The 23,573-nt window shown below is 33.7% G+C and overlaps 4 protein-coding genes across 5 annotated transcripts; 3 read left to right on the top strand and 1 right to left on the bottom strand.

Moving 5' to 3' along the window:
• The first annotated feature begins 163 nt into the window (after window positions 1-163).
• LOC106667656 (TELO2-interacting protein 2-like) lies at window positions 164-4,115 on the top strand. Its single transcript, XM_014395736.2, has 6 exons — window positions 164-486; window positions 2,477-2,771; window positions 3,004-3,126; window positions 3,199-3,360; window positions 3,425-3,628; window positions 3,688-4,115. The coding sequence occupies exons 1-6, from the start codon at window positions 314-316 to the stop codon at window positions 3,964-3,966; spliced, it is 1,236 nt and encodes a 411-aa protein (XP_014251222.1). The 5' UTR covers window positions 164-313; the 3' UTR covers window positions 3,967-4,115.
• A 1,868-nt stretch (window positions 4,116-5,983) lies between these two features.
• On the top strand, window positions 5,984-10,209 carry LOC106667512 (T-complex protein 1 subunit theta). Its single transcript, XM_014395497.2, has 9 exons — window positions 5,984-6,221; window positions 6,384-6,554; window positions 8,229-8,360; window positions 8,497-8,695; window positions 8,759-8,958; window positions 9,023-9,268; window positions 9,327-9,530; window positions 9,587-9,826; window positions 9,887-10,209. The coding sequence occupies exons 1-9, from the start codon at window positions 6,162-6,164 to the stop codon at window positions 10,076-10,078; spliced, it is 1,644 nt and encodes a 547-aa protein (XP_014250983.1). The 5' UTR covers window positions 5,984-6,161; the 3' UTR covers window positions 10,079-10,209.
• A 107-nt stretch (window positions 10,210-10,316) lies between these two features.
• LOC106667516 (aminoacyl tRNA synthase complex-interacting multifunctional protein 1) lies at window positions 10,317-14,081 on the bottom strand. Its single transcript, XM_024227970.1, has 4 exons — window positions 13,859-14,081; window positions 11,173-11,304; window positions 10,963-11,113; window positions 10,317-10,849 (listed from the first exon to the last, which is right to left on the bottom strand). The coding sequence occupies exons 1-4, from the start codon at window positions 14,036-14,038 to the stop codon at window positions 10,335-10,337; spliced, it is 978 nt and encodes a 325-aa protein (XP_024083738.1). The 5' UTR covers window positions 14,039-14,081; the 3' UTR covers window positions 10,317-10,334.
• A 135-nt stretch (window positions 14,082-14,216) lies between these two features.
• Window positions 14,217-23,311, top strand: LOC106667517. Of its 2 annotated transcripts, XM_024227969.1 has the most exons (25): window positions 14,217-14,461; window positions 14,528-14,563; window positions 17,230-17,248; window positions 17,341-17,424; window positions 17,496-17,588; window positions 17,665-17,745; window positions 17,838-17,924; window positions 18,015-18,098; window positions 18,678-18,770; window positions 18,875-18,958; window positions 19,019-19,084; window positions 19,175-19,240; window positions 19,320-19,406; window positions 19,471-19,545; window positions 19,840-20,025; window positions 20,622-20,723; window positions 20,843-20,919; window positions 21,031-21,088; window positions 21,162-21,208; window positions 21,270-21,321; window positions 21,406-21,438; window positions 21,513-21,706; window positions 22,868-22,931; window positions 23,010-23,094; window positions 23,161-23,311. In XM_024227969.1, the coding sequence occupies exons 1-25, from the start codon at window positions 14,369-14,371 to the stop codon at window positions 23,258-23,260; spliced, it is 2,046 nt and encodes a 681-aa protein (XP_024083737.1). In that variant the 5' UTR covers window positions 14,217-14,368; the 3' UTR covers window positions 23,261-23,311. The 2 variants fall into 2 exon arrangements, with proteins under 2 accessions (XP_024083737.1, XP_014250991.2); XM_014395505.2 differs by lacking the exons at window positions 19,019-19,084; window positions 19,175-19,240 and having other exon boundaries at window positions 14,221-14,461.
• The last annotated feature ends 262 nt before the right edge of the window (window positions 23,312-23,573 follow it).

Here is a 23,573-nt window from a genome sequence, read left to right as displayed (position 1 = left end):
ATAAACCGTTGAACTAAATTGAAATAATTTCTGGATAGGTTTTGTTTATCAAAATTAATATTGTGTATTTAAACAAAATATTTTTAAAATGTGAGTAAATGACGTAATTGGACGTTTGGCGAGTAGCGTCATGATTGATTCAGAACCTCCAACCGGTCCAACCTCTGATTCATGGCCAGTGGTCAAGGACTAAGGAGTAAGGACCTGATTGATTCACGGCTTCACGCTACCGGCATCGGTGTGGTGTAGCGTCAGCGTCAGCGTATCCAAGGAGAGAAAGTCTATTAATTTACTTTCGATTTCCTCGTCCAAGATGCAGAACGAGGAGCGGAAGAGAGCGTGGGAGCTTCTGACGGCGGCCCGGGTGCCCGAGGTGTCTTCGGGTTTCGACCGGCCGCTCAGCACGGCGGACTTTCTGCCTTATACGGCCGCCTGCGAGGGCCACTTGGAACGGGTGATTGAGGCCCTCGAGGAACGAGCCACCCGGTAAAAAGAGAAACATCAATCTCAATCAGTCAATTTAGTCTGTCCGCCCTCAAGTGTCATTCTCTCCTACAAGACCTTTACTTGTTTGTTGTTATTTTTTTTTCTTTTGTCAATATGGTACTATTTCAGTCTGGAAAACCTATTCAGATCACGTTACTCAATTTCAAGCATTTATTTAAAACCTACTCAGAACATGTAAAGGCAAGTGCAAATCAACCGACCGCTTCGTTGGCCGTGATTGGCTTATTGTGTACGGGATGTGAATCAGAATCAAAGAAGCAGTTGGCCTTAGTCAAGGTTCGGCCTTCTGGCGGAAACACCAAAAGGGTAGATGTTGAGTGCATTCCACATGGCCCAATCCCTTGAACCCATCCCCTTTGATTGGAGATTTGATGTGAGTGAGCCAAGGATGGCCAATGTGTTTGTGACCAACGTTCGGCCCCATATGTTGGTCTTTCGTTGGCCAAGATTTGCTTAGTGTGTACACACGATAACTCAAGCTCAATAATTTACTTGTGTTTTTTAGCCATAAACCTTGTCAAATGTGGTTCTATTTCTGTCTGTAAAAGTTATTCAAATCATATTCATCAAGCTCAAGCATTTACTTATTTTTTAGAAATGACAAATGATGGAGTGAGTGTGGTGTTCAATCCTTTTTTTTTTTTTAAAGATAGTTCCTACTCACAGTGAGTTGTTCTGCAACAATCCAAATTTCAAGCCCTTTAGCTCATCATCAGGTTGAAGGACTTCCACAACCACGTCTCTAGACACACTTTTGCAGTTCATGTCGACAGACGTGGAAGTCCTTCTACCTGATGATGAGCTAAAGGGCTTGAAATCCGGATCGTTGCAAAACAACTTATGAGTAGGAACTATCTTTCTTTTTTTTTCTTTTTTTTAAAGGATTTTACTTTTTTTCAAGCTATAAATAGATTCAAATTTGGGTCCATTTCAGCCTGTAAAAGTTATTCAAATCATTTTCATCAAGCTCAATCATTTACTTTTTTTTAAGCTACAAATGACTGAAATTTGGGTCTATTCCATTCTCTAAAAGCTATTCAAATCATTTGCTAAAAGCTCATGCATTTACTCTTTTTTTTTTAAACCATAAACATTGTCAAATTTGGTTCATTTTCGTTCTGTAAAACCTATTCAAATTACATGCTTCTTTTTAGCTATAAACAGTCAAATTTGGTTTTATTTGAGACTGTAAAACCTATTTAGATCATGAATCTCAGGCAATAACAAATATGTAAATGCAGTCATCAATACTCTTTAAACAGAAATATTTTCAATTTAAAAGGCACAATTACTATTGTTTTTTGTGTTTTTTTAATATTTTCAAGAAACTAACAAAACCTTTAAAACATGTCAATTTTTAATAAAACTTATCTTTAGCTTGTTTTTCTGGTTTCCTATTCTCACTAACTTCATCTGGAGGTTATGTTTCAGTATTTTGCCATTGTTGTTCCATGTATTATATTATTGTCACAGTGTGTGTCATTTTTGTATACAAAATGCTGATACAACTGTGATACTAGGCAGACCAGGATGAAAGGAATGATCAAGTTTATGTTATGCACCTGAAAACCTAACAGTCAACTTATTGGTTTAAACCTTTCTGATCATCCTGATCTGCCTATCCTTGCTGTTTTGTCTTGTGAGGAACATTTCTCTATCTTTACTGGTTGGTTATACAACATGCATTTTGTATTAAAATGCCAAACTGTATTTGCCAGGCTAAAACCGTGAAACTAGGTAGACTAGGATGATGAGAAGGATTAAAAATTTGTACTTGAGCATGCTGTAAAATGTATTTTTAATCAACCTATTGCTCACATTTTTTATATATATATATAACAATTATTATTATTGTTTGAGGATTCTCTACTTCTCACTATTTTACATTTTTCAGTACTCTGTGCAATATGTTGAAAAGCTCATTTCGCCTTTAATTGCAAAGATTTTCAATTGTTCACTTTCACTACAGGGATGCAACAGAGGCTGAGAAGAGCAAGCTTATTGCTGAGGCGGTACTCCTTGCTGGAGAACACTCAGCAAAAAGCCTGTGGACGACAGACAACTCCCTCGCTCTTGGCAGCAAGCTCCTTGGCCTCCTCTTGTCTAAGGAAAACCACCCCAGCCTCAGCCTCCTCTTGACTTGCAATAATCAGAAAATTTTCAAAACAGCACTCGATGCTCTCAGGCCAACGCTGCTTCAAAAAACTTGGAAGAAATTCCCTGCAGCGATCCTCTGCTTCTCTTGGATTCTTAAACATGTCAAAGTAAGACGACAATTATTGTAGTGAACGGCCGAACACTTTAGTCATACTAAAGATGTATCATTATGCATTGTGGAGCCCTAACAAAATTTGAAAATTTTCTGAAAGTACGCAAAAATATAAAATGAATATTTAAATAAAAAATTATTTTTTAAACATTGAATGTATTTATACATTTCAAGCTTTCTTTTTATAAATTTTACTTACAATCTCAATAAGGTCATTTTCATTTCAGTCTCCTCACTTGGGTGATCATTTAAACAAAGTGCTACCGACTGCATTGATAATCACCGACGATTTCGAATCTCAGAACAGAATATTAGGCCTTGATTGCATTCATCATATTATTGATAATGTGGTAATTATTTATTACTATCTAATAAGTGCAATATTAAAGTTCAAATGTCGAATATGCTTTCTTTTTTTCTAGACAAAATCAGAACTGACAATGTACAATTTTCATGATGTCATAATTGAAGCATTAAGACCTGTACTGTATCATAACGAACCGCATGTAATCTCACCGATGATAAAAACCTATGTTGGACTCATGAATAAGCTTCATCCTCAGCACCCCGTAACCAATCTAGCAGTATGTATATCAAAAAGATTGTCATCCATGAAAGTAAATTTTATTTAAACTCTACACTTTTCAGAGAAATTGTTTTGATGATATATTTGAAATAATATTGAAAAACATGTACTTGGAGCAGAATATAAATGTGAGGACTATGTACATAGAATGTTTGCCGCTTCTCATCAAGGCTAAAGGTCTGACGACACTTAGACATGGAAATCTGATTTATAAAATTTTAGAAGAGTATATCTTAGACACTACAAGCAGACACTTGGCTTTGGAGGTTTGCTATTGAAAACATGTATTAATAACAACCAAATTGATTACTATATTATTCTTCAGGTGCTGATTGAAGTGTTGAAAGTGAGCTGGCCAAGGAAAAAATGGGTTTTCGATTCTACGATGAGAATACTGCTTAAACTGATTTACAACTATACTAAAAATCGATCTGAACTTTCACCAGACATGATAGACAAATTAAAGATAATCTTAGCAACATTGACACATCTCAGCCCTGACGATGCAAAATCTCTAATCAACGACATGAAGAAATATGACACGATTGATGGTTTCCACTCTGTACTAATTTCATTCTTTCCTCACGAACTGTCTGCTGAATAAAAATTGCATCAATAATTAATTTTCAATCAATAACTTTTTATAATATAATCTATACAAGAGACTTACAATGTGATATCAAAATATTGTGTGATATTTAATCCTCAGAGATATTATTTTTATTTCATTAATAAATTTTCATTTTCTCATTTTTTGCTGTGCATTTTTGTGTGTTAACAGAAAAGATGAATGATTTCTAATGGCAATACCATGATACAAATTCGGAATAATTAGTGTGAACACTGTTGAAATATAAAAGAAATGCAAATGAGGTTGACAATAACACATACTTTTCAGACAAAATCTGCATGTCCGACATGTAAAGAAAGATTACTCGATGTGTCCCACTTAATTGAAGAGCGCCCTCATTGCCTCTATATAGGGAGCGTGTAGGAATGCTACCTGATAATAGGATATGAGAATTGTGCTCGAGTGAGGCAGAGACTATTTAGGTCCCATTTCAATGTTTATAGGAAACAGGACTGTTTTAATACATATGGTATTTTATAGATGTATCTCTTCTAGTATTTCTTTGTGTGTATTGAAACAATGTATTTATTAACGTGAATGTGTAGTATGAGAAGGCTTATGGAGGAATATAAAATAATCCATCACCCTAAGTGAATGGTATGAAAATAAAAAAGATGTATTTAAGAGTGAGTGAGAGTCTCTTCAACTGCCACTTTGGCAGCTATATCAGCTCTCTCATTGCCAGGGATCCAGAGAAAAAATAATCTTTTCCCTTGCTGCTCAAGACGTCCCAATGAATACAATAGATCCCATACCATATATTGCCGAAAGGATGGGTAAATGTTTAGGGCAGCCAAGAAGTTAGAGCAAATAACCATTATTTGCTTATCTAGATGGATAATGTTGAGGGAATTATTTATGGCTATCATTCTGGCGTTTTAATTGCTTGCTAGGGGATTTAGGGAAACTAAGCCCTGACAGTTTAATAATTAACAACAAATAACTTAATGACATGAAATGAAAGTAACAGGTTAAGTGAGAAGCACTATGCCACTATTTCTTTTTATTATTTATTTTAATAAGAAATATCTTTGGGCATACCTCATTATTTGTTTCGAATATCTTTTCTTTTTTTTTTATATGCGTATTTTCATTCCAAAAAGTTGGCTAAAGAATTTGTTTGAATTTTCTTAGTGGGATTAGTCTTTATTAATTCATAAGTTTTTTTTATTATTTAACAATTTTTACATTTTTTCCAGTAGTGAGGTTTTTCATACACCATTGTGACATTGCCCTTATCTGCTTTTGAAATAATCAAATTTAGATTGTCTTTTATGACAATCGAGTTCCTACAATGAATTTTTTCGAAAAGAGGACTAGTGGAGAGTTTGTATTTTGTGAATTCATTTCTTATAACGTTAGCCGATTCTGCCCTGACATTAGTTTTCTCTTTCTGATTTTTTTTATATTACTAACAATAATTTCCACATGTTATGAGATCCTTGGTTGGGAAATCACCTTTTGAATAGGGTAAATTTTAGGTCGGCCCTAAACCTCATCAATCATCAATCGGTATTACAATATTAGTTAAATTAGTAACATATTTTTTTGAATCAAAAGACTACTAAACGTTCCATTTTTTAGAATAATGTTTAAAATGGAGGATAAAATGTTTTATTCTTTTTTATTAAAACTAAACTGGTAAAAGTTAAAATCATACTTATTTGGGATGATGAATTGGTATTTTAAGACACTGAATAAGTGATAATGTATGGGTTTTTGAGTATAAATATTTTTGAATGATTATAAATGAGTTTGTTAATATAGATAGATAATATTTAAACTGATTAGATAGAAATTTGTTTGAATAATTGGTAAAAAGTGGAATTAAACCATCACAATTGGGCTTCTTGGGCGTGATTCTTGGAAGTTAAAATTTAATTGTTTTAATCCAGTATAAAACGTTGGATAAAATTTTTCTTCAATTACCATTATTTGTTTTGAATTATATATTAATATTTTCGCTGAAATATTATTTAATAAAAGATGAAGGAAAACAAAAAAATCACGACAAAGACAAACGGCAACACTGCGTCCTGTTTGCCGTTTTGGAAACCTAGGTTCCGGCACTCGTGTTCAACTTCTACTTAAATCTCGTATCTTTGGGGAAAAAAGTATTGTCAGTTGATTTTCTTCGTGTTATTCTTGAATTTTTAAAATCTTGGAAGATGGCGATGCACGTGCCCAAGCCCCCGGGTTTCGCCCAAATGCTGAAAGAAGGAGCCAGGGTGAGTCGGTCGTAGGCATGCCTTATGATACTGTTTTTCCATTTATCTCTTTTAACACTTTGACGATTTAACCGTTTAGGTTTTCCAAGTTGAACGTTTAACGAGGAATTTCATAAATTTCGAAAAACTTGCTTGTTAATGGGTAATTATTTCTTTCCTTAGCGTTTCTCCGGCCTGGAAGAGGCGGTGTACCGTAACATAAAGGCGTGCAAGGAGTTCACGGAGACTGTCAAGACTGCCTACGGCCCAAACGGAATGAACAAAATCGTCATTAACCACATTGACAAGCTTTTTGTGACAAATGATGCAGCCACGATTGTCAACGAGCTCGAGGTAAAAATTCTTTTCTGTCAAAATGTATCGTGTTGAGCTCTGTGAGTTGAAGAATCTATAGATCGATTGCCCTAGTCCATTCTCGTTGGTTCTGTCAGATGCATGTCACCCATGTCTGTAAGACCTAGTACACACTAGGATTCTTTGAGTCAACTCTGAATCTCCGGAGAGTCGGCTGTTTCTAGCCTGAGTCCGGGCTGCCCCGACTCATTGTTGCGATGAATCTGGTTTGTTGCGGGCTAGCATTTTCGGGCTCTTTTGAATCCCATCCAATGTGGGATTCTTTGACTCAATGTTGCGCAACATTTGCCAGTGCGGGCGTGAATCGGAACAACGCTCTTGCTTCATTTGTTTAGTTCACGTTGTAGTGAGTGTTTTCTTGAAGATTTTTGTGTTTTGTATGTTGTGGAGTACCGAGTTGACATTACAGTTTATCGAAGACATGCATTTCCATCGCTGTTTGTGAAATCATTAACGGAATACCGTAATCGGGAATTGAAAAGCCAAACATTGAACAGTTTAGCCCAAAAATTCAGTGTTTCCATCACCAAAATTGAAAAAATACACACTTTAAAAGGACAGTTTCGTTTGTTTTGATATCCTGAAGGTGTACATGAGCCTCCACTCGCTAGGAACCAGAGAGTGGCAGCTAATATGTTGGCCGGAGAGATAGATTCCCGAAAGTTGGTATCTTTCTTGGAAATTTGACGGCCAACTTTCATTAAAATGGTTTCGGAATCGGTTGGGGACATCCTCAAAAATTTTTTGAACCTTTCGCCATCATTTAATCTCAACGTGTCCAAAAGATTTTTCCCGTGCTGATTCCTGCTGTGAAATATTTGCCGAACCCACCATCTTTTTAGGCGTTTTTTAATGCACCTCCGATTGGATTCACTACATACAATGCAAAAAAGAACAAGGGAAATTCCTGAGAGCTAGTTCCCCCATCATTTTCGCAGGCACTGATGATTGTGCACTGAATCTTGGTCTGGGCACGGTTCTTTGTCGGGGCTGCATCGCAACAATGAATCCACGCAGCCCCGACTCTGCCCAGCAACATGAATCGATTCAAAGAATCTCGGTGCATACTAGGCTTAAGAACCTAAAGATGGCATAATGTGGTGAAGTGTATCTTCAGCCTAGTTCACACTTGGACTCGAACTTGAGTATCATTATTGCAGGGCTGAATCAGTGGATCTACAAGATTTTGAGTCCCATTGAAGAGATTTATAAGATTCATTGTCGCAAAGTGTCTCAGATGCAAGAAAATGAATCCCAGACGCAGCTCCGTGACAAAGAATCCTAGTGTGTACTAGGCTAAAGACTAATGGTCAGGTTTTATTTGCACAGACCTTAGGGCAGAGCAGATATTTTGTAATCTGAACTAGTTCCGAACTTGCACAAGAGCAGCTGGAATACTGAACTTCTGGTTCTACACGGCTGGAACACTGGTACAGCATTTTGTCACTTCTACACATATGGTAGTCAGTTTCGATCTGCCCAAACAAACCTGATAGCAAAAAATAGTCTAGGCATATAAGAAGGAATAATAAATATATATTTAGTTTTTCATTGTTAAACATTGTTGATGGAATTGATTGAGAATTTTTATTTATTTTTATTTTTATTTTATTTTTTTTATTTATTTATTTATTTTATTTTTTTTTTTTTTAGGTGGAACACCCTGCAGCTAAGATAATGGTACTTGCATCTCAAATGCAAGATGAGGAAGTCGGCGATGGAACAAATTTTGTTCTCATTTTCGCAGGCTCGTTGTTAGAAGTAGCCCTACCTTTACTAAAGATGGTATGATTATATATACTTTATATCTATATGATGTCTATATGATTGCACTATTATAAATACTTTTCATTGCTTTGTTTTAAACAAAAATGTAATTTTAAGTTTAAACCCATAATAAATTAATATTATTTTTATTTAGGGCATGACACCTGTTAGTATTATTGAGGGATATGACCTCGCTCTTAACAAAGCGCTGGAAGTCTTGGAAAAAATGGTCTGCCATGAAATTAAAGATTGCCGGGACGAGGAAAACGTTACAAAAGCAATAAGATCCGCTGTCATGAGCAAACAGTTGGGCTTTGAGGACTTCTTGGCTAAACTTATCACTAAAGCATGCAGTAACTATTTTATTTTTTAACTATTCAGTGTGAACATATTTGACATTTTATTTTATTTTTTAGTTTCCATCATGCCAGAAGAAACAACATTCAATGTAGACAATATCAGGATTTGCAAAATTCTCGGATCATCTGTCCTCAATTCGGAAGCCGTATTGGGCATGGTGTTCAAACGTCAAGTTGAAGGAGAAGTCACGAAAAAGACAGATGCTAAAATCGCTATTTACACTTGCCCTGTCGACGTTACCATAACAGAAACAAAGGTTTGCTAACATAAAATTTAAACTTTTGTAACAAATTATTAATTTATTGACAATTGTTTTGTAGGGAACGGTGCTTATTAAATCTGCCGATGAACTTATGAAATTCAGCAAAGGAGAAGAGAACCTCTTGGAAAAACAGATTGAAGCAATAAAAGCTGCCGGAGTCGATATTATAGTCGGCGGTGGCAAATTTGGAGATATGGCGCTTCATTTCATCAATAAAGCCGGAATGATGGCCGTTAGGTTAAATAGTAAATTTGATATCAGGAGGCTCTGCAAGGCGACGGGAGCAACAGCTCTTCCAGTCCTTGTATGTATAAACTTTCTTAACATAGAGATAGTTTATATATTTATTTTTTTATTTTTAGGCACCACCTACAAAAGACGACCTTGGGTTTGCCGATAATGTTTTTATCGACGAGATCGGAGAAACGTCAGTTGTCATTTTCCGACTCGAAGGGAAAGAGTCTAAAATTTCAACGATTATCATTCGTGGAGCAACCGACAATTACATGAATGATGTCGAAAGGGCAGTTGATGATGGAGTGAACACTTTTAAAAGCCTTTCAAGGGTATGCTTCTATTTATATAAACAAAATCTTTATGTATTGAATATTATGTTTTACAGGATGGAAGGGTGGTCCCTGGCGCTTGTGCCGTCGAATCACAGATTGCAAGGCACGTTAGAGATTATGCAGACGAAGTACCTGGAACTTCTAGGCTGGCAGTAATCGCTTTTTCTCAAGCCTTGATGGAATTTCCAAAGGTGCTGGCAAAAAATTCAGGGATCAAGTCAAAGGAGGTTATGGCCGAAATGTTTAAAGTACATAAAACAGACGAAGGACGTAATAAAGGAATCAACATCGATGTAATTATCACATTTTTCTTAGTATTTATTTTTAGATTTCTAACACTTGTTTTTTTATAGATGGAAAACGAAAACAACCTCATTGATTCAAACAAAGAAGGCATTTGGGACTTGTATAACCTGAAATGCTGGGGGCTTAAATTCGCAACTTCAGCTGCTAAAACAATATTGAGAGTTGATGAAATCATCATGGCTAAAAGGGCTGGAGGCCCTGCGCCTAAAGGGCCAAAAGGAAATGATGAAGATGACTAATTGCTTTTTCTCCATATAATTTTTTTTTTTTTCACCATCTGCAGAAACAAAAAGTGTTCACTAATTTGCTACTTTAAAACCCTTTAGATATTTAATGTTTTATGTATAATTAAAACTAATTTTTCTAAAAAGATCATCTTTTTATTCCTTGTTCTCTTATAGTGTTCATACGACACTTCAAAACAATGGCTTGTTTGTATAAAACAGTTTGGTATAATTTAACACAAGAAAAAAAAAACACATTTATAATTTAACTTTATTTTATAGGAGCGCCAATTAAAGTATTAGCACTAACATAACCCTTTCCTTCGACAGACCACCTGGCACCTTTATAGGTAGCGATACAGTCTGAGTCTGTTTTAAGATCAGGTGCGACAGTTTCAAATATCTTCTTCTTGGGGTTAAGCACTGGATCGGGGTTGTGCTTGTAGCCAGAGACGGTGATGACATCGCCCGGTGAAGAACCGATAGGTGGGCTCAGGACTTCGACTTTGTCCGGCGTGCTCGCACACATGACCATGGCTTCTGATGTCACACCCCGCATTTTGACCGGTTTCAAATTGCCGAGGATTACGACCATCCTGTTTTCCATTTCTTCAATCGGCACGTGCTTGACGAGACCGCTCACAACGGTTATAGCCGCCGGTTTTCCTATGTTAATCTGTTCGACGTATAAACTATCCGCATCTGGGTGTTTTTTGATTTCGACTATCTGACCCACTTTAAGATCCAATCTTCCAACATCAACTGGAGCATCAACTTCATTAGTTTCTAAAAAAAACACATTATTTTACATTTTAAAAAAATGTATGTGTACCAATAAAAAACACTACACAATTTAACACATACACAGAACAGTTTTGGTATAAAATAAGATTAGATACCTTTTTTTGGTGCTTGTTGCACTTTAGTTTTTCCCTCTTTTTTCACTTTTTTATTTTTATTTTCAACATTTTCTGTTTTATTGGCCACCTCTGGACAAGTGACTGGTAATTGTTTAGCTTCATAATCATTAGATTCTGATTCAGGATTAGCCTAAAAAAATTTAAAGGATCAGATTAATAAAAAATATAATAATTACCTAAACTATATACCTGCTTGTACCGCTGTTCAAGTTCAGTAAGGTATCGGACTTTCTCTTCAATAATACGTTCTAATTCTTCATTTTCTTTTAAGACTTTCTCTAATATTGGTTTCTCATAAGCCGCCCTTTCAACTTGGAACAACTTGAAAGAAAAGTTAAATTAGATGTAATAAAAATATAATGAAACAGTTGGGATTTAGAAATTGTTTCGCAAATAAGTTTCTTAACAAAACATTTGAAGCACTTTTTTAAGACCGTTGATAAATGATAGCAATAATGTCGTCTGATGGACATGAAAAAAAATCTTGTACTGTAAAAAATACTGCAAACAAAATTAAACTTAAACTTAGGGACATTAATAAATGTTGAATAATCTGGGCCCAAGAAATGAACCTTGGCCTACCCAGGCTGATTATATTACATTTGGTAGACCTACTATTAGAAACATTGACAAAAAAAAATGTTGCTTATTTTGTAAGCTGGCCTTAATATAAGTTAGAGTAAATAAACTAGGAATAGTTGTCCATATAGAGAAATAGTTTTAACATATTTTTCTTTCAGAGTTGTAAATCTGACGGCTCGCTCACCCAGAAGGGAACGCAGAAACATTTCTCAAAAACTGAAGAAGAAAATGCATCACGAGAATAACCACAGATAAATAAAAAATGAAAATATAGAATTGTATAGTAATGCCACATTTTATTTTTCAACAGTATTGTTCATACTATTAGAAAGAGAAAAGGATTACCTCCAAAAATTACAAACAAAGCAATGAGATCATTGATAGGATGAGGTAAATTCACACGTATTAACTTAATGTTTTTAAAAAAATTATAACAGTCAAATGTTAAAAATTTAACTAAATTAAGTATTTATAATAACTTAAACTGATAATAATTATCCAAATTATCTGAATGAATTTCTAGTGAAAAATTTTGATGTAGACCATTATAACACTAGACGAGCACTAAACTATCACCTCAAGCACAACAAGAAAGTTTCAAATTTGAAGGTTGTTTTGGAGGGTGGGATAATAGAGTTAGGGGTGTCATTGGCCATAAAAGTTAAGGCGTTGACATGGCACTCATCACTGTAAGGAAAAGGTCCCAGGTTCGAATATAGGGCCGCAGGATTTGAACCCGACATACATACAAATTTTTTTTCCAAAAACACCAACACCTTGAGGACATATGACCTGTGTTGTGAACCCTCATAAAAGAAGAGAGAGAGAGAAAAAAAAAAGGGAGTATAGTTAATCACCACAAGCATTGAAAGAACTCGAAACAATTTGTTAAAATGTGAAAAGTAAATTGTTGAATTAAAAAAATTGTTGAAATGTAAATATAGCTGAAAAAAATAAATACGTCGTATTTGAATTAGCAATGCTAAATAAATTTTCTTCATATTCTTATACAGCAAAGGCTGTTACAATAATACACAAGGTACAAGGATTCACAGTCTAAAGGTGGTTCCAGGCATGTGGTATTCACTGAATATTTGCCAAATCTGAAGAAGCTCATCTTGGCATTCGCCAAATAGCGCCTATGTACACACATGCAGAGTTTGTACAACCACCCAGTTTGTGTGGAAACAGTGAAACTGTCATCACATCATCTGCGGTTATTGTTTTGTATAGTGGCAACAAACTCAGTCGCAGAGTACTGTTGCCCATTAGAGACTTTAGATCCGTTTCCATCCATAAACCTTGTTTCAAATTATCGGTTCAGCTTGGTACAGTTCAAGGAACTCCTAGACTGTTATGTTGAACCTATCCATTCCTAACTAATAGAAACAATGATAAGTTGTTCTTTCATTAATTCATCTATACTAGTGAGGAATCATTTATTATCAAAAAATAATTACTGTTGATTGATGATTACAGTTGATATCAGTACAGTAATCAAACAGTACAGTTCCCGAATATGTAGATGCTTTGACTTCGCTTACTTCACAAATATTTTTTTCACTCTGAAGCGTACAAGAAAACCAACAATTAGCCGAGCACACTGTAATTGATAGATTATATAGAATCCTCTTTACGACCTGTTCATCGTGACTAGTATTGATCTATTGTGCATCAACATTTTTTTTATCAAGAGCTCCTCGTTAAGCTTGAGGCTTTTTTGCAAGACAAAACGTTTTCAAGGGCTCCCGTGTGTATCCTTCAAGCCCTGATTTTTCCTCTCCCAGGATTAGGAATCTCAGCCTACATAGGCCTTCGCACCAACAGAGGACGTGTTCCGCTGTTTCTTCTTCTTTTTGACAATATCTACACAGGCTTGTTTCTGGCACTCCAAGTCTATACATATGTCTCCGGAGTCAGCAGTGTCCAGTTAGCAATCCACCTATTATTCTAGCCCTAGCACGTCCTAGATTGAGCAAAGCGAGCACTGAATATTGTAGCTCAGCGAATAATCATCCCCACTAGGTGAATACCGCAAGTCTGGAGCCTCCTTTACAATGAGCACTTGAAAGGAATTCTTGTACATACAGAACTAGACAATTCATCAATAAAAACAACTATTAACACGTTCTAACTTCTAAAAAGCCAAACTGAGGCTTAGTGTTTTGAACATGATGAAAAGAATAATGCATGCCTAATGAAAATTTAACTAGGTGTATAATATGGCTCTTGGTCTTTGATTAGTCAGTTTTAAAAGAATTTTAGTGTCTTTGATTCAACAAAAATAGTTTACTTCTTGCTCCAAGGTTTTTAAGGAAGACTTGATGTCTTTGTTGACGGCATTAAGTTTTTCAATCGCAGAAAATTCGTTCATCTTTTTTTTCAAAACCGGGCTTTGAAATGTAATCGCACAGCCGTGAACTTTAAATACTTTAAAAGCTAAACAATATTTATAAATAAGTCTAGAAATCATTCAAAACTGAAACCAGACTGGAACCTCTGAAACAACGTGGAAAAGGGACAATGAATTGTGGGCGTAATTTTTATAAAGAGATAAATTCAACCATTTGAAATTTATCAAAGGATTATTAAAGAAATTGAATTGGGAGTTTTATCGTGTGATTTATTATTTTAGAACGTTTTTCATCGAGCGTTTCAAGTTTGGCCGACGGCCTCAGATACAACTGACAGCGCTTTCAGGTTCAAACAGTTTTCCGTTAGGAGTTTCAGGCTCAGTTGGACTTATAATCGGAGTACGCCGAATAACCGATTCACTGTTGAATTTGAACGTTTAAAACTTATAATGTATACCTTGGAGGACTTGACCAGCCTGAAATACGGCCAGTTGATTGAAATTGCCAAAAAATATAACGTGTACAAGCCGAGGAGCAAGAAGGTGAGACGTTACTTCACTTGGAAGCTTTACCTGAAAATACTTATGCTATTTCTTTTCCTTTGCTAGGTCTACCTGGTCAGTAAGATATTCGAAGCTCAAGACGTAAGTTACAAAGTTACAATATTTATAATAAAGTACTACTATTTAGTACACAACATAGCATGTATTGTTTCATTTTTACCTAGATTTTTTTTTATATAAGTCATAAAAAGTTTATTGCCTGTAATAACAAAAAAACTATTTCCTCTAGTTAACGAAACGTATTAATTAATTGTCTGGGGGCATAGTAAAGATACAAATTGAAGAAAATTTAACTTTTGTTGAACCTAACACATAAACAAACCAGTCAAAATATGCACAGTCAAAAGTTTAGGACCACCTCAATTTTTTGCAATAACTAAATGAAAATAAAGATTTCAAACAAAATTTGATTAAAACAATGATAAGATATCTGTGAAAATAAATGTACATAAAATGATCAACAGCACTGGATTAATAGTAATAATGATTATTTGGAAATCATGAAATGCGGTAAATATTTAGAAAAACATATTCTTTATTGTGCCAATGTTTCGATCTTTATTGAGATCATCTTCAGGGCCTGCATTTCAGCAAAAATGTTATCTGATTGATAGCCGATGCAAGTTTCTTTTTGTCACTGGCGATGTCCTTCAGAATACTCTTTGCTTGGTGTCCATATGTAGTTGAAATCTGTTCAACTACATCTGTTCTAAACCTACGTCACACCATACAGCATCTCACAATCTCCAAATAATTATTAACTAATGGTTTCTATACATTTTTTCATCTAAAAATCCCCGCCTTGCTTTTCAAGACGGCTTGAACTACTTGTGGCATTCTTTCTGTAAGTTTTTATAATTTTTCAAAAGGCAAGTTATTCCAACAACTGTGCAGGAGCTCCCAAAGGTATTTTTGTGAAGTTGGAGCATGAGTTTGGACATTGGTATCCAGTTCTTCCCAAAGCAATTCAATTGGATTGAGATCCAAAGATTGAGCTGGCTAAGACATGTTCTTCGAAAAAACATTTTCTTTTCCTTGTAAATAGCCTCTACAAAGTTGGAAGAATGTTTAGGATCATTATCGTGTTGCATAATAAAACCAGAACCAATTTAACAAAAACCAGAAGAGATTGCATGGTCTTTCAAAATGTCTTTGTACCTCTCTTTGTTGAGTATTCGTTGAATTTGTATGAGATCTTGTCCAAAGCTGAGAACCCCCCCCCCACACACACACAAACACACACAAATTGAACCTCCCCCATGCTTAACAGCCAGGATTATGCACTGAGGAATAACTTTCTGAAGGCGTATGACAAACCATAATCTTACAACTTGATCCAAATACCTGTAACTTTGATTCATTGGTCCAGAATACTTTTCTCCAATCCTCCAGTGTAAAATGCTTATGAGCAAGTGCCCTTCCTTTTCTTCTTATTAGCAGGACGTAAAAGTGGTTTCAGTGTACCGACATGCCACAACAATTTGGCCTCCCTGAGACTCCTTGTTACAGTTGAAACAGAATTTTTTGTGATAGTATTAACTCTAATCTGGGGGCCAGTGAGTCTTCTGTTCCTCTTACTTTTCAAAATAATAAATTTATCTTCATGGATATTATTCTGGGTCATCCTGATCGAGCTTTGTCATGATGAGAGTATCTCCTCGAAGCGAGCAATGGTGTTATGGACCTGTTTTTGAAAATTTTAGTTGAGCAGCGATTTAGCACTAAGACTTGATCACTTTGTGTAGTGTGTAAATCGCTCTGTGCAGTTCAACAGAAAATTCCTTCTTTTTACCAATTTTTGTAAGTGAAAACGGAAAAAACAAAACAGACAAGTAAAATTTTCATACTTTGTGGTCTGAAACACACTAATAAGAAACTAATGACAGAAACGTAATGTAAGATAGACCGGAATGTAAACAAAACTCCAGAAACAACAAACACATTGTTAATTCTTAAGTATTATTAGGGTGTTGTTATTGGGAGTATTAGTAAAATTCTTCTTAATTACAACCTTTTTTTTTTTTCTTACATCTGATTCTACGAGTTTTCTATATATCCATGTATTTAAAATTAGGCTAAAGATCAGATTAAAATTGTTTTAAGTGATTTTAATTTAAATATACAGGTAACTAAACTTTTGACCGCCAGTGTGGTTTTTGTTTTTAAATCTTGAGTCTACCCATCCTACCTGTATTGGTATGTCATTTCATCTTCTCACCATTTTATTGGTGAAAAAAGAATCTAATAAAACAAATAAGCACGAACTGTGAGATTTGCAAGCGGATGAATCTGTAGTTTGTCTTCTCTGATCAGTCTTTTATGCAGATATCCTCATGGAGTCTGAGGCGTAATGAACTTTTAATCTGGTCATTTCTGATAATTTTGATCTCTCACATTTTATTGATGGATCTGTTCAAAAGAATGCAATGAAGCAAATATGAACTATTTTGTCAGGTCTGCAAGCAGATGACCTGTAGTTTGTCTGCTGTGGAGATATATGACGGGGGATGAATGAAAATATTTAGATGAAATGGCTAGAAACTAAAACGCGAAGATTTCTTAAATTTTCTGAGGATCATCTACCATTCTCTCAGCACATCGCTACCAACTATATTTTATCATAATGCTCAGGCTTAATTAATTTTGCAATTTTGTGGTTTAACATTTAAAAAAAAATCCATTATATTTATATATAATTTGCTACTATATAAACTATGCAGTAATCACATTTTTTTCCCCCATTACAGGTGAATAACGAAAGTAAAGGTGGGTTTAAATAATTTAAAATTCTACAAATACTTTATTATTTTACAAATTGATGAAAATGTTGTAATTACAATATTTTTATTTCTATTAAGAGAATGACAGTTTTTGCAAAAATTTGCCAAGTCCAGAGCTCAACGATGATAGTCGAAGGGAGACTTTTACAATCGATTCTCCAGGTGAGATTCTTTTGATATTCCACTATATATTTTATTTATAAACTTATTGTTATATTTGTATGCTTCTTAAGCCTGCGAAATGATTCTGCTGACAGAAAGAAAATTAAGAAAGAAAAGGCATCCAAAGAAAACACCTATGCCAATACTGAATGAAATTACAGATGGTAATAACTTAAACAAAAAAATTATTTGTCCACAATAATTATAATTGTGCATTTATATTTTTGTTTTATTAAATAGAAATTGTTGGAAAAAATGTGCCTTTGAGTCCAGAAGTTGGAGGTGACAGTAGACGAGAAACTTACACAATTGAATCTAAAGGTGAGGTACTTTGTAATTTTTTTTTTTTTTTAATTTTTTTTTTATTTTTTTTTATTTTTTTTTTTTTTTAACATGCTATTTATTGTATGAAGGCTGTAAAAAAAGTCCAGCGGTAGATAGAATAGTTAAAAAGAAACAACAGTCTAAGAAAAAGCCAGTATTAAAGGAAATCATAGAAGGTAATTTTTTTTTTTTTCACATTTACCATAGTTATTTAGTTAAACCTTCTTTTTTTAACTTATAATTGAAACACTTGTACTTCTTTTTAGATAATGGAACATCTTGCAAAAACGAGCTAAGTCAGGAACTTGAGAGTGATAATAGAAGAGAGACGTTCACAGTTGAATCTCCAGGCGAGTTACTTGGTGTTGTATAGTTGACTCTCGATAACTCGAATCTCCAGGGAAAATTTAAAAAAACTTGAATTCAAAGTTTTTCAATTAATTGAAGTATTGAGCTAATCCACTCACTGCATCATATTTTATAAAATTGTGGATAATGCAGAATTCTTTGAAAATGTCTCCTTTTTTCATTAATGCCTTTATCTACTGCCTTAATAATTTTGTGTTTCTCCTCCACCCTTAGTGTGTTACAATGATATTTCACAGACATTTTTTGACACAAATGAACAATCTCGGAAAAAAACGAACTGCCCGATAAGCACGAAATGTTGCGCACTGTCTGTTGTAGGACTGTTAAAATAGCGGGAGACAGAAAGCTGGAAAATCCAGCACATAAAGAAATGGCACTGGTTGTGTGGACTTACAAAACAATTTGTCTAATCGAGGTTTTCATTTTGAAATGTCCGTCTTATGGAGGTAAATGTGGGCAAACAAGATAGGAAAATGAGGGGGATTTGGAAAATTTCGAGTTATCGAGAGTCAACTGTATTATTTTATTGGTTTATCATGTAATGTTTTTCTCTTATAAAGGCTGCGCAAAAAGTCTGGTGGTAGAGAAAAAAATCCAAAAGAAACAACAGCAAAAGAAAAATGTTATGCCAGTATTGGAAGAAATGCCTAAAGGTAATTTTTTACTTACTTTTTTTTTAAATGAATTTAAAACAGTATTTTTACTTTAACTCTAATTTATAATTTTAATTAATTTTTATGCGTAAATTTATTTTAAGAAAACACAACACTTTGCAAAAATGAGCCAAGTCTGGAACTTAACAATGACAACAGAAGGGAGACTTTCATTATTGAATCTTCAGGTGAGGTTCTTGAATAGTATTTTTTATTTATATTTTTATAAATGTGTCTTTCCTCTGAAGCCAGTGAAACAAGCCTGACGGTTGTGAAAAATGCAAAAACGAAACACGGGCAACCAAAGAAACAGGGTCTTTATTAAATATTAACTATTTTTATTAAATTTAATATATAATATATACAGTTGCACTGAATAAATATATATTAAATTTTTTCTGAAGCCTGTGAAACAAGCCCATCAATTGAGAGAAAAGAAAAAAAGAAACGTAGGCGAAGAAAGAAACAGGGTCTTTATTAGATATTAACTGGTTTTTTTAAATTTATTATTATATGTGTAATTACATGGTGATTTTTTTTTCTCTGAAGAATTAGGAACAAGTCCTATTAAACAAACAAAAAAATCACATCCCCAGAAGAAAGACACTCTTCCAATATTGGACGAAAATGAAGAAGGTATTGAGAAAAGAAAATAAATAAAATAACAGGCCTATTAGTATAATGCCAATTATAATTTCAGATAAAAACATCATATCGATAGATTCTGGAAAAAAATCAGATTCACCAAAGAGGAGAGGAACATTTACACTTGAAGGTTTTTAAAATATATTTTTCCTAAATATGTATTTATTTTAAAAGTTGGGTTTTATAAGTTAGTTGTTTTTTAAGTTAGGGAACATGAAAGGTTAAAAAAAAGTTTTTTAGTAACTTGTAGTAATAATTACATTTATAATTGAAATAATTCTTTGAGAAGAGTGCAGTAGTAGGGTAATTGTATTACACTTTCTCTTGGCATTTTATTTGAAAATAATTTGATAAAGTCTGATACCCAACAATTGGATGTAAAGTCCTTCCAGTAAGATTTTTAATCGTTTTTAATTTAATTCAGTTTCAGCCTCTCCTAAATCGTTAAAACGAGAAGGCACGTTCAATTTTTCCCCTCAGGAAAAGGTTGAAACAATAACTCAGCAAAAGGATGAAATGTTAATAGCCAAACAGGGTGATGAGATAACTGTTGATGAAGAAAATTGCAAAACCCCAGAACAGCATGAAACAGAAGAATTGAAATCACAGAGTGAGTTTTTAACGCTAATTAGTGCTCTCTCACTAATCCAAGCTAACTGTTGTAGGGGGATATTCGTATTAAAGAGGGTGTTCAAAAAATGCATACGTACAAAAAATAAACATAAACACAGCACTGTTATTATTCCATACACTAAATACACATATACTGACTTAAAAATTGAGCCGTTAAAAACATTATTTAACATTTTCTTAATTGTCTTTCAATAATAATAATTATTTATAATTTTCCTCTTTTTCGCTCATTTTTAAGCAGTAGGTATATACTTAACACAAGAAAAATGTAGACTTTAACATTTCATTTTTTAGTAGTGAAGGGTGTAGTGAAAGGTTCACTGAACAAAAGAAAAGAAAATTTGGGTGGTCTAAGTTTGTCTTTCCCCCCTCTCTCTCTCACACACACACTCACACTCTCTTCTACTTCGTCCAAATAATGTTTCCTTTAAAATTCTTACTACTTAAATTTTTTTCTAGTACAGATTATTGGAATGTTCCAAGTGCCTAAGTTTGGATTAGGGAGAGAGCACTGTATTTTCATTGTAAAAAAATATTTGACTATTATTTTTTTTTTTTTTTTTTTTTTTTAAGGTATTAAAAAACGATCATTCAGTATTAAAGACTTTAAATCTTTTGTACCGAAAACAGAGCCAGGGAAAGTAGGGAAGATGAATGTCTTTGAAAGATTACACGGTATTTTGTTTTGTTAATTTACAACTTAAATTAAGTAGGTCCATGCTGTGATTTATGCGTTTCGTACCGATTTTCACTCTCACAGGACTTTTTTTTATGAATAACTTTTTTTATTCTAGCCAACATTTCTCTAAGTGAGCGTCGATCAATAAGTGCTAAAACTGTTGATAAACTCCAAACGCCAAAATCTGAAAAGGTAATCATTGTTGATTATTAAAAAATATTGGTCGTATTTTTTATAAATAGAATTACTTTACAAAATTAAAACACTGTTGAAAATTTTTCAAATTATTTATGTTTTCCTTAGAGAGGAGCTCCACTATCAAAAAAGCTGATATTTACTTCAGCGACAACCCCTTTCAAAAGTGAGTTGATTACTTTTAATTTGTATATTATATAATGTATTTATGTATATCATCTTGTTTAATCTTCCTTTAGACCAGAATGACAAAAAGATTCGGTTTTCAACTCCAGTGAAGGAAAGGGTAAGAATTTCAAATCTGTATTTTTATTTAGCATTTTAATAATTCACATAACAAATTTCAGAAACAGCAACTGGTGGCGTTACGAGATAATAAAGTTAATAAAACACCTCTAGGTACAGTTTGCAAATATATTTGTCACAAATTTTTGTGTATATTTTTGTTATTTAAATGTAATATGATATTTTGTCTTTGTCTAGCCAAAAGATCAGTTTTGAACACACCAGCAATTAGTAAGTTCTTCATTTTTAAATATCTAGCAATTGATTTTTTTTTTAATTTTTAAAATTTTTATTATTCTCATCAGCCAAGAGGATTTCCAAGGCGACCACTCCGGTCATTAAAAGCCTGAATACTGGCACTCCTTTCAAAGCCAGGCAGGCGCCCAATTTTATGGAAATCCATGCGAAGAAGTTTGGAATGATGGAAAACATCAAAGACTTCAAAGATAGGCATGCCCAAAGGGGGCTTATGCTTTTGTCCCCCCCAACTTTCAAACAGGTAATTGTCATAACAAAAAATAAATATATATATAAGTGAAACTTCCCTATAACAGACACTCTTGGGAAATGAAATATTGTTGGCTGTACAAGGTGTATGCTATTGGGTAAGAGTGAAAAAAGTTTAGCATTAAGGATTGTGAGAAGAGCTTTGAAACATGGAGGATTTTTAGACTTTTCTATGACCAGAGGGTTTTTCACATTCACCAAGCATACTTTTGCCTAAGGGCAAAGTTCCTTTGAAACTTTTCCTCTCAGACAATGTTCATTTTTTGTTTAAAAAAAATAAAAATAGCAAAATGTTCTTTTAAAAAAATAAGGCCGTTTCATCTCGTTTGAATAGGTTCAAAATTGGCTCAATATTTTTTAATTTTTTTATTTTTATTTTTCAATATTTTTTAATTTAATGTATGTAATGTTACCCTTATATCAAACATTCCCCTAATCATATGTCACAATGCAACCAGATGATACTAAGAAGTTGGAATATTGGCTGGAAAGGGAAATTCAAAAATCAGGTGAGAGGGGGAGTTGGTGCCCAGGAATATAGAGGTCACGATAGCTTGAATGGTTAGAACCGGAGGTCATGAGTTCAAGTCCCCCCACTAGTGACTAATTTTTCTTCTCAACTATCTTTGCATAAAAATTGGAAATATTTAACTAATTAAATAGTATTTTTAAGTTTTTCCATACAGTTTTTTAAAACCAGTTTTCATCTCCACTAAAAGTCTTAAAATATATTTTATGCTATGTTCGAAATTTGTTGCACCAACCTGAAGATGGTTTAAAATCCATTTCTCTTCAACGTTTTGCAATTCCTAATGGGAAAATATTGGAAGTGAACAAAACACATAGGGGGAAATGGCATTTCTCAGAAGAAAAAAACAATTTCTGGAGGTTGCTGCCCATTTTTGGGAGAGTTTTAGAGTCCAAATTTTATAATTATTTGTCCATTATTAGGAATGTCTGCTTTGTAGATTTTAATTTGAAGAAATGAATAGGAAGATGCCAGGAAATCAGATTTTTTTCTGTTCAAGGAGTGTTCCGTTAGGGGAAGTTTCACTGCATTTTGTGTTCTGTATGTAAGCTGTTAAAAAATGTTAAAGACGATTTTTATTAAACAACTTCACAGCCAATATTAATTTGAAAATTAAAATTTCAGAAGTCTGAGAACTCTTTCAGTATGAAAGCAGGCTCTAATCTCGAAACAACGAATGCAAAACCTGGTAATTAACATAAATTCAATATGTAATTTTATTTTGTATTTATTATTTACTTACACTCCAACCATCCCCACTCCACAGCAAGCAAAAAATCCATGATTCCAGTTGCAAAGCCGAGAGCGAATTTATACAAAAACCTGGTGGCAAAAGTACCCCCCTCAACGATGTACGTATTCATTTTAAATCCATTTTCTTTCTTTTCCTTCAAACAATTTTTTTTTCTTTCTTTCAGGGAAAGGATTCGAGAAAAAGAAACAAAACTTTTGAAGGGAGTCCGGACAAACAAGCGATTCCAACTACAATTAGCTTCTTCCATTAAAAATAAAACCTAAGATGCAATAAATGTAAAAATATAACAATAAATTGTATATATTATGTGCTAATATTTTTTTTTACTTTTGTAAAATTGTTTCTTATGAATTATAAATTTAAAAAGTTAATATTTCAAATAAATGTTGTATTCATTGTTATACTGTTTAATTTTTTAGAAATTACATGCTTTTTGTACAAATTTATTCATTTTGACGTATAACACTTATGATTTAATACTATTTAACCATGTAATAACACAATAAAAATAAAACCCAAATCTAAAAAAAAAATATATATATATATGTATCATCATACATATTAATTGACAGGCCT

Source organism: Cimex lectularius, unplaced genomic scaffold, assembly GCF_000648675.2.
Source record: "Cimex lectularius strain Harlan isolate CLEC.00 unplaced genomic scaffold, Clec_2.1 scaffold74, whole genome shotgun sequence".
NCBI lineage: Eukaryota > Metazoa > Arthropoda > Insecta > Hemiptera > Cimicidae > Cimex > Cimex lectularius.
This window is presented reverse-complemented; position numbering and strand designations above follow the sequence as displayed.

Bases quoted from the DNA above. Each gene is read 5' to 3' on its own strand.
- LOC106667656 (XM_014395736.2), top strand. From the start codon at position 314: ATGCAGAACGAGGAGCGGAAGAGAGCGTGGGAGCTTCTGACGGCGGCC. The intron at 487-2,476 runs GTAAAAAGAGAA...CTTTCACTACAG, and splicing joins CTCGAGGAACGAGCCACCCG to GGATGCAACAGAGGCTGAGA. The intron at 2,772-3,003 runs GTAAGACGACAA...TTTTCATTTCAG, and splicing joins GGATTCTTAAACATGTCAAA to TCTCCTCACTTGGGTGATCA.
- LOC106667512 (XM_014395497.2), top strand. From the start codon at position 6,162: ATGGCGATGCACGTGCCCAAGCCCCCGGGTTTCGCCCAAATGCTGAAA. The intron at 8,361-8,496 runs GTATGATTATAT...ATTTTTATTTAG, and splicing joins CCCTACCTTTACTAAAGATG to GGCATGACACCTGTTAGTAT. The intron at 8,959-9,022 runs GTTTGCTAACAT...ATTGTTTTGTAG, and splicing joins TTACCATAACAGAAACAAAG to GGAACGGTGCTTATTAAATC.
- LOC106667516 (XM_024227970.1), bottom strand. From the start codon at position 14,038: ATGATTTCTAGACTTATTTATAAATATTGTTTAGCTTTTAAAGTATTT. The intron at 11,305-13,858 runs GTAAACTATTTT...TTTTCTTTCAAG, and splicing joins TAAAAACCTTGGAGCAAGAA to TTGTTCCAAGTTGAAAGGGC. The intron at 10,850-10,962 runs GTATCTAATCTT...TGTTTTTTTTAG, and splicing joins GCAACAAGCACCAAAAAAAG to AAACTAATGAAGTTGATGCT.
- LOC106667517 (XM_024227969.1), top strand. From the start codon at position 14,369: ATGTATACCTTGGAGGACTTGACCAGCCTGAAATACGGCCAGTTGATT. The intron at 18,099-18,677 runs GCGAGTTACTTG...TCTCTTATAAAG, and splicing joins GTTCACAGTTGAATCTCCAG to GCTGCGCAAAAAGTCTGGTG. The intron at 19,546-19,839 runs GTTTTTAAAATA...AATTTAATTCAG, and splicing joins AGGAACATTTACACTTGAAG to TTTCAGCCTCTCCTAAATCG.